Source organism: Harpegnathos saltator, unplaced genomic scaffold (genome assembly GCF_003227715.2).
Source record: "Harpegnathos saltator strain DR-91 unplaced genomic scaffold, Hsal_v8.6 scaffold10, whole genome shotgun sequence".
Taxonomy (NCBI): Eukaryota; Metazoa; Arthropoda; class Insecta; order Hymenoptera; family Formicidae; genus Harpegnathos; species Harpegnathos saltator.
In genome coordinates this window covers 1,054,665-1,070,620 of record NW_020229873.1, presented here as the reverse complement: position 1 = coordinate 1,070,620, position 15,956 = coordinate 1,054,665, and the positions used below count along the sequence as shown (strand labels likewise).

At 42.0% G+C, this 15,956-nt stretch overlaps 2 protein-coding genes across 3 annotated transcripts; both read right to left on the bottom strand.

Moving 5' to 3' along the window:
- Positions 1–2,810: 2,810 nt before the first annotated feature.
- LOC105190198 (small glutamine-rich tetratricopeptide repeat-containing protein alpha) lies at positions 2,811–5,533 on the bottom strand. Of its 2 annotated transcripts, none has more exons than XM_011152802.3 (4): positions 5,347–5,533; positions 4,507–4,846; positions 3,961–4,422; positions 2,811–3,817 (listed from the first exon to the last, which is right to left on the bottom strand). In XM_011152802.3, the coding sequence occupies exons 2-4, from the start codon at positions 4,818–4,820 to the stop codon at positions 3,706–3,708; spliced, it is 888 nt and encodes a 295-aa protein (XP_011151104.1). In that variant the 5' UTR covers positions 4,821–4,846; positions 5,347–5,533; the 3' UTR covers positions 2,811–3,705. The 2 variants fall into 2 exon arrangements, with proteins under 2 accessions (XP_011151104.1, XP_011151105.1); XM_011152803.3 differs by having other exon boundaries at positions 5,196–5,499.
- Positions 5,534–6,464: 931 nt separating this feature from the next.
- On the bottom strand, positions 6,465–15,256 carry LOC105190199 (female sterile (1) M3). Its single transcript, XM_011152804.3, has 18 exons — positions 14,717–15,256; positions 14,480–14,606; positions 14,012–14,229; positions 13,563–13,771; positions 13,105–13,400; positions 12,865–12,968; positions 12,500–12,698; positions 11,895–12,425; positions 11,580–11,768; positions 11,283–11,495; positions 9,729–10,948; positions 8,924–9,617; positions 8,381–8,598; positions 7,612–8,239; positions 7,279–7,523; positions 6,980–7,184; positions 6,716–6,795; positions 6,465–6,624 (listed from the first exon to the last, which is right to left on the bottom strand). Exons 1-18 carry the CDS (start codon positions 15,044–15,046, stop codon positions 6,484–6,486), a joined length of 5,847 nt encoding a protein of 1,948 aa, XP_011151106.2. The 5' UTR covers positions 15,047–15,256; the 3' UTR covers positions 6,465–6,483.
- Between the last annotated feature and the right edge of the window lie 700 nt (positions 15,257–15,956).

Genomic DNA, 15,956 nt, shown 5'->3' with positions numbered 1-15,956 from the left:
GACGGTATTGCAAAAGCTCCCTGATACCTGTTATATCCCGCTTCTTCGCTCGTCGTTCGCTCGAGTTAACGTTAGCTTGAAAATATTCAGCTGGGAATAGCGAGCTAACGTTAATTTCAGCTTAGATTATTAGGGGGGCGTATTAATAGTCCTTGGGACTCGGAACTTGCCTCGCACCCAGGCAGGACGGAGGATCAAACTGACCGTAAAGAAGCCCCTTGTTCTCATCGTATTCGATCGTCTTCCCGTTATCTCGATACATCGTATCGACGTAATCGTGATTTTCTGATTTTATCTGAGCGTCAGGCGCTCAGACTTGAACTTGAAGTTAAAATCTGATTTCTCCAGTTGATTCCAGCGATTATACAAGTCACGACGGCACGTGTACTGTGTACGCGATGCGATGGAAAAACTCGAATCTAACTGTAAATTCGGATCCACGTGTTTCACGTGAGACAAGTTTCGAGTCAACGATCGACGATACGACGAATATAGATGCATCAGATGGAAACCTGAATGCGCAAAGGGCTCCGATCACGAAGAATCCCCAGTCAGAACCATAATGTCGATTCGACGTCGATGAGAATTGAATTAACGTTGATGCACAACGTTAATAGAGAGCTTTTGGCAATACCGTGTCTCTCAGACACGGTGAATGTTGATCGCGAACGTTATTCGCTCAGAGATAATGCACGCGACCAATTGCATTCACGATCAACGTTTACCGTATCTAAGAGACGGCATTGCAAAAACTCCCTAATCCATCGACCGTTTCAACGTCAAATCAACCATCGAATCGACCATTATGCTTCTGATCGGAATGATATCGTTCGACATCTCGGTGCGTCTCGATACGATCGGAATTATGTAACGGCCACGCGACGATCGCGCGCGCGCGCGCGAGAGAGAGAGAGAGAGAGAGAGAGAGAGAAAGAGAAAGAGAGAGAGAGTTGTTACAATGTAAACGGCGCTCCAAACGTCCTATTTATATTTGCGCATGCAACGCACGCAGGCTATCTTTCTCCTGCCATCTCTCTCTCGGGCCAATTTCACACCTTGCTGCGAGGCATGCACGCGTGGCCGCGTGTGCGCACGCGGAATGTCATTAACCGGCTTATCGGCCGGATAAAATAAGCATCGACGTCAGAAATCTCTCCGATTGCGCGCGAAATAGCGCGGGGCTGGAGTTACACGCGCTTCTTCTTTGCTTTTTTTTTTACGACATACAGGGGAGTTCAAGGCCGCGAGACGTCCCGATGACGACATCCCGCCCGCATTCTCCCGTTGCACTCACTCGTCGGCGCTAAACGTGGCACACCGCCGCCGCCGTCGTCGCTGCTCCCTTCGGGAGCATATCGAATACATAGACAGCCCGCTTTATCGGAAAAAGCGGAGTAAGACGCGGTGGCCGCGTGCACTCGGGCTAAGTCGACGGTAAGAATAGAAACCGTACTGTAACGGCTCGGGATAACGTCGAGCGGCGCGTGTGCGCGACTTGCGAGTCACGCGATTAGCAAAAAATGTCCAGAGCGTCAAGTTTGACAGATTGACGAGACTCAATAGATCGGACCTCGTGAAGCGATGAATTTTCCCATTTGTCCCGTACAGCGCAAAAGTTGCAGCAATATTGCAGCAACGTTGCGCCACAATGTTTCTACAATGTTGCTGCAACATTGCAGCAATGTTTTCTACAGTGTTGCCGCAGCATTGCAGCAACGTTGCGGCAATGTTTCTGCAACTTTTATGCTGTATGGGCTTCGATCCTCGCGAGTACATATTTTTTCTTTCCTTTTATTTCCCGCTGATTGCATCGCGCTCTCTTCAGCGGACCCCGGAGACAAGCTGATCCGACCCGATGAAACGGACGATCGGCTTTCAATAGCAGATAACACGTTCGAGTGGACACAATCTCGCGGATACAATCGGCGGTATGTTGTCCACATTGCGACGCGGCGCGAGGTCAACCTTACGCGCTTGTGCGAGTGCGAGTGCGTGTGTCGAGCGTGACACGTAAGAGCTCCGTGTCTATGAATGCGTGTCTGTGTGTGTGTGTATGTGTGTGTATGCGGCATGTAGGTACGTGCCAAATAAGAATGATGTCACTGTATGACGCACGTGGAATTGGCTGAGTCTCTGCTCGGCGGATGGCCGGACGATCCCGAGGAGAGAATACGGGGAATGCGGCCGCTAATGGAATTCACGTAGAGCCGCATCCTGTTCGCGGAGAGAAACTGTATCCGTTGATTATCAACGCGTAGCGAACGCGTTCGTTCAACGCGTTACGCGGCTGACGCCGATGATAAGACGTGCGCGCGCGATGAATTAAGATTGTGGGGACTTTCTAGCGTAGTAGTAGGTAGAAAGTGTACCGGCGCCTCGCTGCTGCGGGTTTGCGCAGTTTTATCCTGAACACCCGCCTTCAAAATGACCAGCGAAGAAGGAGCTCGACGTCACATCAGTCGTTGCGAGAAATATTTCGACGGGAGACTTCCCCGCCTCGCCCGGGGTTTGTCCATCAGAGATCTCCCGCCCGTTTTTTCCCTTCTTATCTGCCCATACAGCACAGGACTTGCGGCATTGTTGCTGCAACACTGCTATATTGTTGCAACATTGCAGCAATGTTGCTGCTGTACGGGTGTCAATCTTTCAAAGTGGGTGTTTCTTCAATTTTCTTCTCTCTCTCTCTCTCTCTCTCTCTTTCTCTCTCTGACTCCTCTACTTGTGGTAAAAGTGATATAGAAGTGCACTGTTGAAAAAATATAGAACACGATGATAGAACGCAATAATAAAAAAAATGAAGAAGACCTGAGTGCTCTCGATGCCATTTATTCTCTGAGACTTAGCATATCGCTCTCCTCTCGAGCGCCGAGGAACTAAGCATACTATATGCGAAAGTTCCCGCGCGGTACTTCAATGAACATTTGCGATTCGATCACGCGTTTATAAAAGGTAATTCCTGACAGAATCGTCCTCTACAATGTACACGATCTCTAAAATATCTGATGCCGACCAAGTGTTCGGTACATGCCCAACCACTCTCGTTTTCGCGAATCTTCAACCTCTCGCGTACTCGACTATCAATTATATTCATATAATAAACGGGGTATAATAAACGATAAAGTGTCATTTGTGGTCCAATATACTCTCGATATATGTATATATAGATGTCGATGTAAAACGTTGTTACGTTATTGACGGGACGAAAGTAACGATTAATTGCATTACATGCGTCTCGCATAAGCGACGCAGCGTTCGAACGTTTAAGCTAAGAAAACAATGCCCTAAGGATAACGTTGCGTTAAACTGCATGTCGCATTGCGCTAAAACCTCAAATTGTCACGGTATTTAGAAAAAAAGAAAAAAAAACGCGTGTATCCGTTATCAATTCGCTTGCACGCAGTCGCATGAAGGTCCAGAAGACACGATCTCTCGCGTGTGTAATTGCTGATCAATTTACGATCTAACGAACTCTTTAGTAATGCGCATTACGTCGCTCAAAACATGATGTCGGGAGAAAGGATTACTGAAGCCGTGAGTCTCGCCTCGTTTGCGGCGTTTTTTTAGTTTTTTAGAATACGACAATGCGACACACCGTCCCGTGATTACACGAGCGAGAAGGAGAGTCAGCCGTAGTTAATAAGTTCATAACGTTAATGTCCACCTCTATCACACACAATCAGTCGTATGCCTTTTCTTTTCTGCTTTTTAATTCTGCTGCGACGGGTCCGGATCGCTCGGATTGCCGCCCATTTGCCGTCTCAGCGACTCGATCAGCTCAGGATTCGCGTTCTGCATCTGCTGCGCCAATTGTTGACCTCTGAAATATTCGCCAGCGTATGAACGGCGTGTCGTACAAACTTCGCGAGGATATCGCACAGTAGATAAGTGCGATATCTTTATGATATATGCGAAGGCCAAATCATACTTCCATTCTTATCGGGAAAGACACATTAAACTTACGCTTCGATGAGCGCTTCCATGCGACCACCTTCCTCCACATTGCCTGTCATAAGATTGCACATCATATTCTGCATTGCTGGGTCAGACAACATCTGACGAGCCATGTTCATCAGAGCTGGATTGCTCAGAAGGGCACTCAGATCCATGCCAGGTAGACCGCCCACCAGAGCCTGATTAACACCTAAATGCGCCAATTTCTCCTCCGTCAATTGCAAATTATTCCGGTAGCTCTCATTATCCGGTTCCATCGCAAGTGCCTTTTCATAACTTTCCTTGGCTTCTTTATGCTTGTCCAAACTAGAGTATGCTAAACCTAATCGTCCATAAGCCTTGCTGTATGAGGGATCGATGGAGAGCGCTATGTGACAGTCTTTGATGGCTAAGGTGTGATTACCAAGTTTACTGTGAACAGCAGCTCTGTTGCAGTAATATACTGCATTGCGGCCATCCAACTCTATTGCTCTGGAAGATTGGCATTAATTGAAGATTAAACCATTGACAATTTCTTCTAGATTTTACACATGAAAGTTATATAATTCAATATACTTTGTATAGTTGGCAAGTGCTTCTTGGTGTTTCTCTGTCTTCATCAATGTGTTGCCTTCATTCTTCAATCTCTCTGCCTCAGCCTTAGCTTCTGCTGTAGCTTCTGGACCTAAAGTAGCATTTTCCACTGCATTCTTATAAACATTATAGAGACTGAAGCTAGTTGGAGCATCAGAAGCTTGCACACTGTAAGCACTTTCCAGGCATTGGATTGCTACTTCCAAACTTTCACGAGAATCTGCTGTCATATCTCCATCCTGCAACTGATCGGTCAGAAACTGAACGATCGCTGCGACTAGTCCCTTGACAGCCATCAGTGCTCAGTAAATATACTTTATTGCTGCAAAAATGATATAACATTATGTAGCATTACCGAATAAGGAGAATATTGTATATAATATTAATGTTATGTTATACAATTTGGGTACATCTCGCGAATCATTGTAACAATGCAGAAAACAAAATCGAGAATATTAAAATGTACACTTCATCAAAAGTTCCAAGAGTAAGAAACCTAAATGTAACGGGCAATTGATCGGTTTACGCTAATTCATTGTCGGCCGACATAACCAAAAAGTTACGCCGAACATTTCTGAAGAGCTAAACTAATCTCTGTTAGGCGGAACGATTTCGTTCACAGAGCTTAACGAGCCACGTGGATCACGACGCTATTGTTAGAAGGATCTTACGTGTCTCATGCAGTTTATCAAACGAATTTTCGGGTGGTCGACGTCGTGTTCGTGACAGCTGACGCGTGAATGAGTCGCGAACGGTGACGCGAATACATTATAACACGTGCAATTAGACGTCGCAAGGAGTGACTTCGTGTCGAGAACGCACCTTTTTCACGATGTCGACGATCAAGTCACGGTAGAAGAAACTGAGCACCAGCAAAGAGAGAAACAGAACCTCCGGCTCTCTTGCGCATGCAAGTAGCACTTCGAAGTAGCACCTTGGAACTTGGAAGTCACAACTTCAGTGTAGTTCGTGCACCACTAGCGGCGAACGGCGAACTTCAATGGCTTCCGCTGTGCGAAGGCAATTTCAAGCGTATGGAGACCGCAGATAAGATAACAAAATTCACAAGAAACATGCATGCGTATGCGCGAATATACGTCTACGATGATGTATAGAAGAATATTCGAAATTCAAACGGTCAATAATAGTGAGACGTAATTAACGAGCATGTTTCGTTCGTGGCAATACGGACGAGCGAACAAACGATTTCCTATTTGAATTTTCCGACGGTGAAACTTGATCGCGACGGAGAAAATATTGGCGAGTCTGGAAAATATGCAAACATACATATTGCGTCATTGGGTGCGTTTAGCGGAAAAAACCGCTTAGTGAGCGGTAATTAGTAACTATTGGTCCTGTTAGATCCTTACATTCAGACCAATAACGTTGACGAATTATTCAATAGTTGCTCAACCGTTGAATGTCGTGAACGCACCCATTATTCGCCTAATTTTTCATGATTCCCCATGCGTTCTCCGATGCGTCCAGCGATGTTGCTTTCAGATTATTTTATAGTTATTACGCGCGCGGGAAGACTTCAATCTCTTGTTTCAGTCTGTCGATAACTTGTATAATAAAGACATTTTTATGTAAAAGTTTATGTAATTACAATATGTGGTGTCTTCAAATTGACAATTTTTTCACGTTTCTGCTAAAAATTAAATTTTTCACAGTGTACAATTTTTTTGCAATTTTACTAATATTATTTATGCAGCGTGATAAATAACCTTATGTATCGCAATAAATGTACCAATAAGAAAATAAGGATACACAGTATCCAAGTAGTATAGGAAGAAAACAGAAATCAATTATATCGCAATCGATAAATCGCTATATTCTACAATCTTGACCGGCAAGCAATTGAACGACGCGGTAAATTTTTATATCTCCTCACAAGCAAAATATCAAAATATTCTTGAATAAAATATATACAAACAGACATTAACACAACTTCTTTTATTAATGTGGACCTTGTTGCACAATTTGGAAAATTGTGCTGTTACTGCGTGTACCGACGAAGATGTATTGACGATTCATGTAGTAGAATGGCATCATCGTTCGTAAGCCGTTCACGACATGTTGCAATCTCATTTGGAATTTCTAAAACCAATTATAAAAATTATCTGACGTTCATGGTCAGCACCACCATGACTTATGATTATTTTATCAACTTCACGAATCATAATCTTACCCCGGCAAACATGTATTCGTATATGTAGAATCGTCCACTCTCTGTTGTGACAATCACAAATACGTCGCTGTCATCAAGATCTGGAAAAACAACAGGAAAATAAATTTTTCGATCAAATGATAGAAAAAAGCCATCAATAAAATTGCAATCCCAACTGTTATCAATAAATTATAAATTGAGTTACGATTGAGCTACGATTATATAGAAATATAATAAAGTTACGTGATATTAATTTAATTGATTTTCTCTGAAAACTAATAATACCATCGATGTAAAACGATTCGATGCCGTTAATTTCGCTATCATGAAATATACTCTGACAGATGTGAAAATTATGAGCTACAGAGTTATATTTATAAATGTCCACAGCGTTCGTATCAGGATTGTCCAGCAGGATAAAACGATCCGTTCCCTGTGACAGACTCTTTATATAACGACTTCTGCTCGCGAACGTTCTAATCTGTTTGAACTGTGTGGCAGAGAAAAAATTAATTTAATACTTAATTTTACACAAAAAAATATAAAAAGGGTTTTTAACAGATATTAGACAATCAATGTTATACCTGTTGTGTGACCGTGTCGAATTCGTATAATAAGGACTCCGAGAACTCGCCGAAACAACCGACGAGAAGAAATACTTCATTTTGATCAGTCTCGAAGACTTCGATGGACCAAGCGCCATTCGTAGGGATCTTTTGAATCAACGTCACTTTTTCCCTTGTTACATCCACTTTGCAGAACAACGAGTTCGTCTGATGCGTTTCTTGTGTTTTATTGTAATACACTGCCACGATTACGTATATATCGCCTATGGATCAATCATGACATTCATTTTCTTAAACTGATAATCTCAAATTTAGCAAATAATCTTTATGACATCATATTTCAACACATACCATCATATTTAAAAATCTTGGCGTCTCTCCAGTATCCTGCCATCTCATCGGACATATCGAAGGAAAGCAAAATCTCCCTGGAGTTATCATTCTTCAAGGAAACTGTAATGAACATTTCTTCTTCGACTCTCGTCGAGCTGCATCGTTTGCTGCTCGAGACTGTATCCGTCACCACATTAACGAAGATGCCATCTGGATCGTAAAAATTCTTTACAATCTCACCGAATTTCCTTTGTCGTATTGGTTTAGTCTCGTTCGACAGCTCGACCACCAACTGATTAACACATGGACAATCGTTTGGTAATCCACATCGGCTTCCGGGCTGTTCGACTTCTATGTTCAGCTTGGTCGTTTCCTCGAGGTACAGCACGTCGACGTTAGTTACATTGAATGCTGACACCATTGGATTCTCTTCCATCTCCAGGTAAAAGAAAACATTGCTCAACGTCTCCAAAACTTGGGAACTATAGGTGATGTCTCGCATGATGTCTTCCTCGTTTTCTTTTAGGCTCCGAAGTGTTTCATTAGTCTTCTTTTTACGATCACCGATGATAGTAGAATGTATGTTCACGTCGTTCACCAGTCCGGATACATTCATTTCCCAAATTTGAACATCTGCTTTGAACATCTAGTAAGAAAAAATAATTGAAAAGAGCTGCTATGGGAAGGGGGGCGGTGCATATTATCGCGACTATGTTCTCGAATCTTAAATCTTTGAGTTGTGTGGATCTACAGCGATATAACAAAAACTCGAAGATCTAACACTTACGAGTTTTCCATAAATATCGACATCTTCATCGTTCAACACACCCTGTTCATATTCCGCCCTTATATTTTTATCGTTGATTCGTGTCGCAGTAACACTACCTTGAACTATCAAGTTTTGTTCGAAGGTTTTTGTGCCTGATATAATTTGTACCTCGTCGACGTCGTTTAGAACAAAATCAGACGGATCAATTCCGTTAACTTTTTTTACGTTCGCCTCACCTGAAATACCGCGAATAGGAAGATAAATCTTTCCATGTACTCACTTACATTTTTACATTTGGAATGCAAAGTTTCTTCAATCACGGTTTTGAAGTCGATTAAACGAGTTTCAGACCAGTAAAATTCATATTCTTCAGATCGCGAACTGAAGCGACGACAAAGTACATGCGATTGAATTAATCACGCGGCCATTAATTTCAAATTAATTAAAATTAATCTTAAATTAATCTTGAACTCATAATAATGATCAGAACAATTAACTGTTATTCATTCGTGCCAACTACGTTATTATGAAAATGAATTTGCAGCATTTGTTACCCCTTACCTGTTACCTTAACCGGTTTATTGAATTTCAAGTTGCACCAGACATCATGATTACCGCTGAGTGTAATGCGATTTCTCACGAACGTGTTGAAGTTTATCCCGTCTAGATTCGTCAGATACACGTCGCCCAAAACCATGAGATCCTCGAAGTAGACATTGCTTGGCAAAACGTCAGCGAAATGCACCGCTGCACTGACCGACGCATTGAGATCAGGCTTGTTCACACGCAGCTTTTCGATTCTGATGTCTTTGCTAAAGATTAACGGGCTGACGATTGTGTCCTCGCGATACTTCCTAACGATCGAATTGTTGAATTCGCTGATGTTCATTTGGTTGACCTCGCAAATGCCTAGATCACTGTTCACTTTCAGACTGTCTGTGATGAAATCGTCCTCGAAGATCTTGCTTCCGCTGATTTCGACAGACTCGCCGTCGTCGTAGTCGATCACGGCGTCCATTATTATATCTCGGATTTGTTCAGTGACACTGAATGGGCCAGTAACTGCCCATGCGTTAACATTCTTTTCAAAGGTTACGTTGCCCGTGATAATTTGGTCCTCATCCTTGGTCACGGCTTTTTCTAACAGATGGGATATGGAAATAGGACTGTACGATGGCGTATCCCAGAAGACACTTCCGTTCACCTTGAGCAAGTCGATATCTTGCGCGGGGATTAATAATAGACTATCGTATAACTGTAACATTAAACAAAGAGTTACTGTAAGATAGAAAAAAGTATTGCATCTCTAGAAAGCTTTAGAATCAATAAATAAATCGAGATACAATATAAAATTCTTCATTCTCACCTCGCTCACTCGTTGCCCATTCAAGTAAGACGTAATAACGTCACTTTCGACGAACAAGTCGGTGAACGTCACATTCCCTGCGATTGTCAGAGGCTCATCTATCCACATCAGCTGCGAAATGTTATATTTGTTGAAAAAGTTTGTAGTGATGTTGTTGGAAGTGACAACATGAGCCGAAAAGTATCCCGGTACCACTTGAACCGTCGACTTCGTAAGGACGCTATCGACGAAATTGTCGAAATCTTGACCATAAAGAGATTTTAGTGTTACGTTTCGAGCGAGCAGACTCTCGATTTTCTTTTCTGTATTTATCACGATATCATTCTGCGCTAATTTCTCCAAGAAACTATCAGTCGATTCCTCGCCTACTCGATCAACCGTCAGATTCGCCACTGTCAAATCGCCTACAATAACGATTCTGCTCGAATTAGAGTCCATTAGATCCTTCAAGCGTGTCACCTCAACGGTGTTTAGTCTTTCAACCTCTAAGTTCCATACATGCAACTCACGTGCCTTCAAGTTAGACAGATCATGATCGTCGTCGACGCGAAGTCCCTCTTCCAGTCGTATCTCGTGATCGTTAAGAAAACGAAGAGTGAGGTTGTCGACAAGTACTCGGCGTGCTTGAATAGCGGGAAATTCCTGGGTTCCAATGAAGTTCGGAACGCTACCGTTCATGATACTTTCTACGCTCATCCCGTTGAAAGCGAGAGTAATGATATCTTCCGCGCGGAAACTCCGCAGGTGTAATTTTTCATTAATCACTAATTTATTTGAACTGGCGTGAAAGAAAGTGCTGTTATTGTTATCCCGGAGGAAAGAATCGTTCACATGAAAGTTCTCAAAGTGCAGATTAGTAAACTCGTTCGGTATTTCCTTCATTGTCGTGTACAGGAAATCATCCTCCATGAAACCGTTGAGATATTTCGTGTTGAGTTTGTCGATCGTCAATCCATTCATGAAGGTGACCTTACCAGCGATCGTCTGATCGCTGGATTTCGTCCAGAAGCTGTTGAATATGTCACTCACGTTCACCGGATTGTCTGCCACAAAGAGCGTCGCTGATGGACCGACCTTGATGTTCTGAAGATGCAAATCGCCCAATATCGTGACATTTTGATAGATCTGAATTGGACGCTCCTTGGGTGTTATTATCAGAGACTTGTTCACGTCGACTGTAAAATTCTCCGTGATGTAGAGTCGAGCCATATTCACTTTACCTTGAAAGAAACATGAAACATTATTTTATGAGACATTTGAGAGATTATTCATGCTAAACGTAATAATAATTAATATTTAATGTTAATCAAACAGAAAACAAAGAAACTAAAACGATAACAACCGACTGATATTAAACATTCTAATCATCCTGATTTAATGGTAAAATACATTGCTTTAACGAAATAGAAAATTGCAATATTCATAATTGTAGTATTTCATATTCCATCAGTCATTATAATAATAATGTTAACGAATCAACAAACAATTCTTTTTCTCTCTCTCTCTCTCTCTCTCTCTCTTTCCCTTCTCCCTCTCTTACTCTCGGTAGATTACCTCTAATAACGTTTTCGCGGGATTTGCGCGCAGCTTGCTCGACGGGCACTCCGTTGATTGTTTCCACGTACAGATTACCAATATCCAAATATTTCACTGAAAAGTTGTCGAAACTCTGATTTGTCGCGATTGTCATGAGTTTATCGGCGGGAACACCATTTAACATCTGCGTCGTGAGATTCTGAATTCTCAAATTCCTATATGTGATTTGACCTGCGACAAAATGCTGTAATATTAACAAAGTACTTTTTTTCTCCTGACATCTGCACAATCAAGATAGTTTATGTCATATTCAACCTTTAATTTCCTGACGATCATTGATAATGAACAGGTCGTCAAGCAACTGTTCAATGTTCGTTCCGTTCAAGCTATTAGTTTTTAATTTATCTATTGTCAAATCGGAATGCACTATAACAGAGTCATTCGAGTATTCAATTGGACCATTTGAGGTAAGTGACATGTTCGTGTTGTTGCGTAACGTCCAATCTGCAACATGTACGAAATTATGCGGAAAAGTACATCGATACTGTAGTATAATAGTTTAATCCGTTATCTATCTATTTGTTAAAAGCCCAAGCTACATAAAAGCTACTCGACTTCTATTCAACTTACATTGGGACGGTATTCCGCAAAGAGAATCAACTTCAAGCACGTGAGTAAAAACGCTTTCCGCTCGCAGTGGATTTATGAATTCTTGTTCACCCTCCGGTAGAATCGTCTCCTTCAATTTCACGTCGTTCACAAGGTCTACGTTCATTCGATCGATCTTGAACTCTTCCAAGAAGCCATCGTTAATCACGGTGTTGCCGCTCAACACCTGTTGCATATGTTCATCCACCATTTTCTGCCACTTTGACAGAACGCTGTCGACGTCGAAGTTGAGTTGGTTCAAAGCTTGCTCAATTTGATGAGGTGGCAAAATGTCTTCTTCTTCGGTGACAACTTCGATGCTGTCCACTGTACCAGCCTGTAAGATCATATTGTCGAAGCGCATCGGCTTTGATATCATCAAGTCTTCGTCGAACGGCAAGAGTAGTTCCCAAGAAGCCTTGGCCTTCTTTACTTCCGGCATCTTTGTTTGGAGCACTTCGATCAGTTCCTTCAAGCATTCCATCGTCGAGTCGACATCTTCTTTGACACTGCCTGCAATTTGTCGTCGTTACAGTGATAGTTATTACAGCAAGTCGAGAAGAAGTACATCAATCAAAGTGACGTACTCATTGGTACAGGAGTTATTTCAGCCTCCCATTGTTCCAACCAGTACGCATCGACCTCTTTAATCACCAGCATCATAGTCACGGTGTACGCGTTTAATAACACTGCTATGTCGACTATCTTTTGGTCAGCCTTGAAGCGTTTTGTGTCTTCATTCTTCAAATTGGATGTATTATGAAACTTATATAGCTGAACGATATTCTGCAAAATGACAGTATTGTTGAGTTAGTAAAATCAATTTAGAAATTAATACGTTGAAGAAATTAAGCTTTATTTCATAGCTAATTTATTAGGAAAATTGATTGAAAAATAAAGGATGTATCTTGAAGTTACGTTTTTTTAATATCGAGCAGATTAATTGCCTTACGTCGTGCGCTACAACTATGAAGGTATTGCCGTCCATATGAAAGATACTTGTTAGACTATGAGACTCGATTTCTGGGAAGTTGAACCAATCGAGCAGTTCTCGTCCTAGAAACACAGCACGTGTGTATCGGCAACGCGTTTTACTTAAAGAAACTCAAACAAATAAACAATAGAGCTTTTTTTGAATCCTGTCACATTATCTGTTGATGATTAAACTATCTCTGAAACAGAAGATACCAACCATCCCAACATAGCAAGCTGCTCGGTTCCAACTGGTTTATCATGAAAATAAAGTTGAAGTCACCATGGACAAAGTGATGCACCGAGGTCGGTCGCGCGGTGAACACAAATTGTATCTTCGCGATATCCTTGCCCTTAAACTCGTATACTTCGGAACCGACCCGCGGATCCTCGGCGTCGTACTGAGCGAAGACAATAATCGTCGACTGCCGGTACTCGAACGCGGTGACCGATTTTGCACCAACTGCCATTACCTCTCCGACGACATCCATGTACGTACCGCTCCATCGATAGATCCTGACACGATGCGATTTCACACGATTCGTATGATTTATTAGGTATAGTTCAAGGAGAAGATATAATATAAAGTGAAGCAGAAAATTGTTATGTTACATCTATGTCTTCGTGATGTAAATTTTACAAGCTATTTTTGTCAAGATCAAAATGTATAATACTCACGCAGATGGTATGGGAAATTTGTCGCCGTTATTCGCAATGATCAGGTAGAGTCGATGGCGTTGCGTGAAAAATTTCGCGTCCACGGGAATCCCCCGGTGCCTGATTGTATGGCGGAATCGCAATATATTATCTTGCGTTATCGTGTGCAGACCGCATAGGTAAAGCTCGTAGCACACCAACATATAGATGGTATTTTTCCACAAGATACTCTGCAACATTATGACCGATCTTAATTCGTTCATTATTTTAATTCGGATACAATAAATCGATATAACATGAACAAGTTGTTCTGTAATATGTAGATTAATATATTTGGGCAATATCGAGAGAATAATATGTAGAATATATATAAATGAGTAAAAATAATGAAAATAAAGAAAACTATAATTATCAAACGCGTCATTCGCAAGGAAATTTATCACGAATAAAATGTTACAGCAACGACGTACCCTAACAAATTTCACGCTGCGATATGATCGAATTTGACCGATTTCACGTAACGTCAAGGTCTCGTTCGAAAAGGTATCGTTAACGGAGGGTGCCATCATCCGATTATCGTCAAGGATACATATCCTGTCGAATAGATTTATCGTAAAGGGCTGATGCTCGCTCGTTAAGGACACTCGCCATGATCTATCCCAGTGTACCCTGTACGATTTTTCCTGCACTGCAAAGCAAATGCTCGCCATTTTGTCGTTCGTCAGACGACGAGAGGAACAAGTTACTCTCATCTGATTGATTGTATTTTCAGAGATAGAAATATTACTGCGTATTAATATCCGAAGAGTACTTTCTCGAACAATGTGCTGAGAATATTGTAATTACAGAATTTTCAGTATGAGAGACTAGTTCGAGGAAAAACTTGCTTGAAAAGCAAAGATCGACTATTAAAACAGGATTGATATGTGGATACTTACCTGGCGATTGTTTTTGAATGTGAATCTTAATAAATTCTATCTTGGACTGCTTTAACTTCTCGTCCAGGTATCCATTTAGATTCGCTGCGTGAACGAGAAGCAATAGCGCGAAGGCACAAGTTGCCAGCTGTGATATTAAAAACACTGAATTCGACACTGAATGCAAACGTTCTTGCAATATTTCTTAATAGATCTTAAATCCACTTGTATCCGTATCGGGAAAATAGCGATACTTACTAATAGGAAGATTAGATTCATGATTCTGCGATCTCGATCACGGTGTGTCGGTTGAATCCATTCTGAGGCTGAGGCCGTGCGGGCATTAAGAGGGCATTTTGAGGAGGGATATTCGGATGATCCTTGCAATGTACACGATGCGAGGAGTAAATAAACATCACAATTGTAAATCCTTCGACGAGGCGAATTCCGAGAACACTCGTCCATACGCGCGCATGACTTGCCGTCACGTGACAGCGATACGAACGTCGACGCACTTCCATTTTGAGCAATCTGAATTAGAGACAAAAGTGGAATGAAATATCTTATAATATTCTGCTGCGCACACATATCGAACAGTGAAAACAAAAGTGGACCAATTAATATCGCGCGAGGCGGATAATTTTGCTTGTGAACTTTTTGCGCGACTTTGTTCTTGCAGCGCCGAAGAATTCGCAAAGTGAATCACCGTGTGTAGAAATTAGCGAGGAAAATAAACGCCGATCGGACGTAACGACACAAAGCGACTGGCATAAAACAGGCGATATATTTTGATCGCCGCTGTGACAAAGTAAGAACGCAGATAACGCGTCGGCGCTCAACAAATCTCATTAAAGAAGAATAGAAATTACAGACGTGGTACAGGTTCGGTAGATTTGACTTTTGATACTTATTTTTCCATCGCAACGTATCTCGCAACGATCTCTCGCAACGATCTCTCGCAACTGGTCGATCATCTCGTTATTTCTCGCTTCTGCCTCGCGATATCTTCGGCGAAAAGCGCGACGCAACAAACGTCGGCGACGAGACAATGGAAAGTTTTTGCAACACCGTCTCTCAGATACGGTAAGCGTAAATCGTGAACGTTATTCGCTCAGAAATAACGTCACAATGTACCAGCGACCAATAGGGAGTTTTCGCAATACCATTTCTCAGGTACGGTAAACGTGAATGCTATTGGTCGCGTACATAGCGACGTTATTTCTGAGCGAATAACGTTCACGATTTACGTTCACCGTCTGAGACGGTATATTGTAAAAGCTCCCTAATAACATTCACGACTTACGTTTACCGTATCTGAAAAACGGTATTGCAAAAACTTCCCAATATATACGTATGCGTGCGCGTTATTCGTGTCGTATCTTCGTGAAACTTAACCCTAGTTTAAGCCTCCGTCTAAACAGACTCTAAATTCAGGTTAAGGTGCAATCGACGATGATAGAAACCTGGCGAAAGAGCGATTACTTACACGTTGGTATCA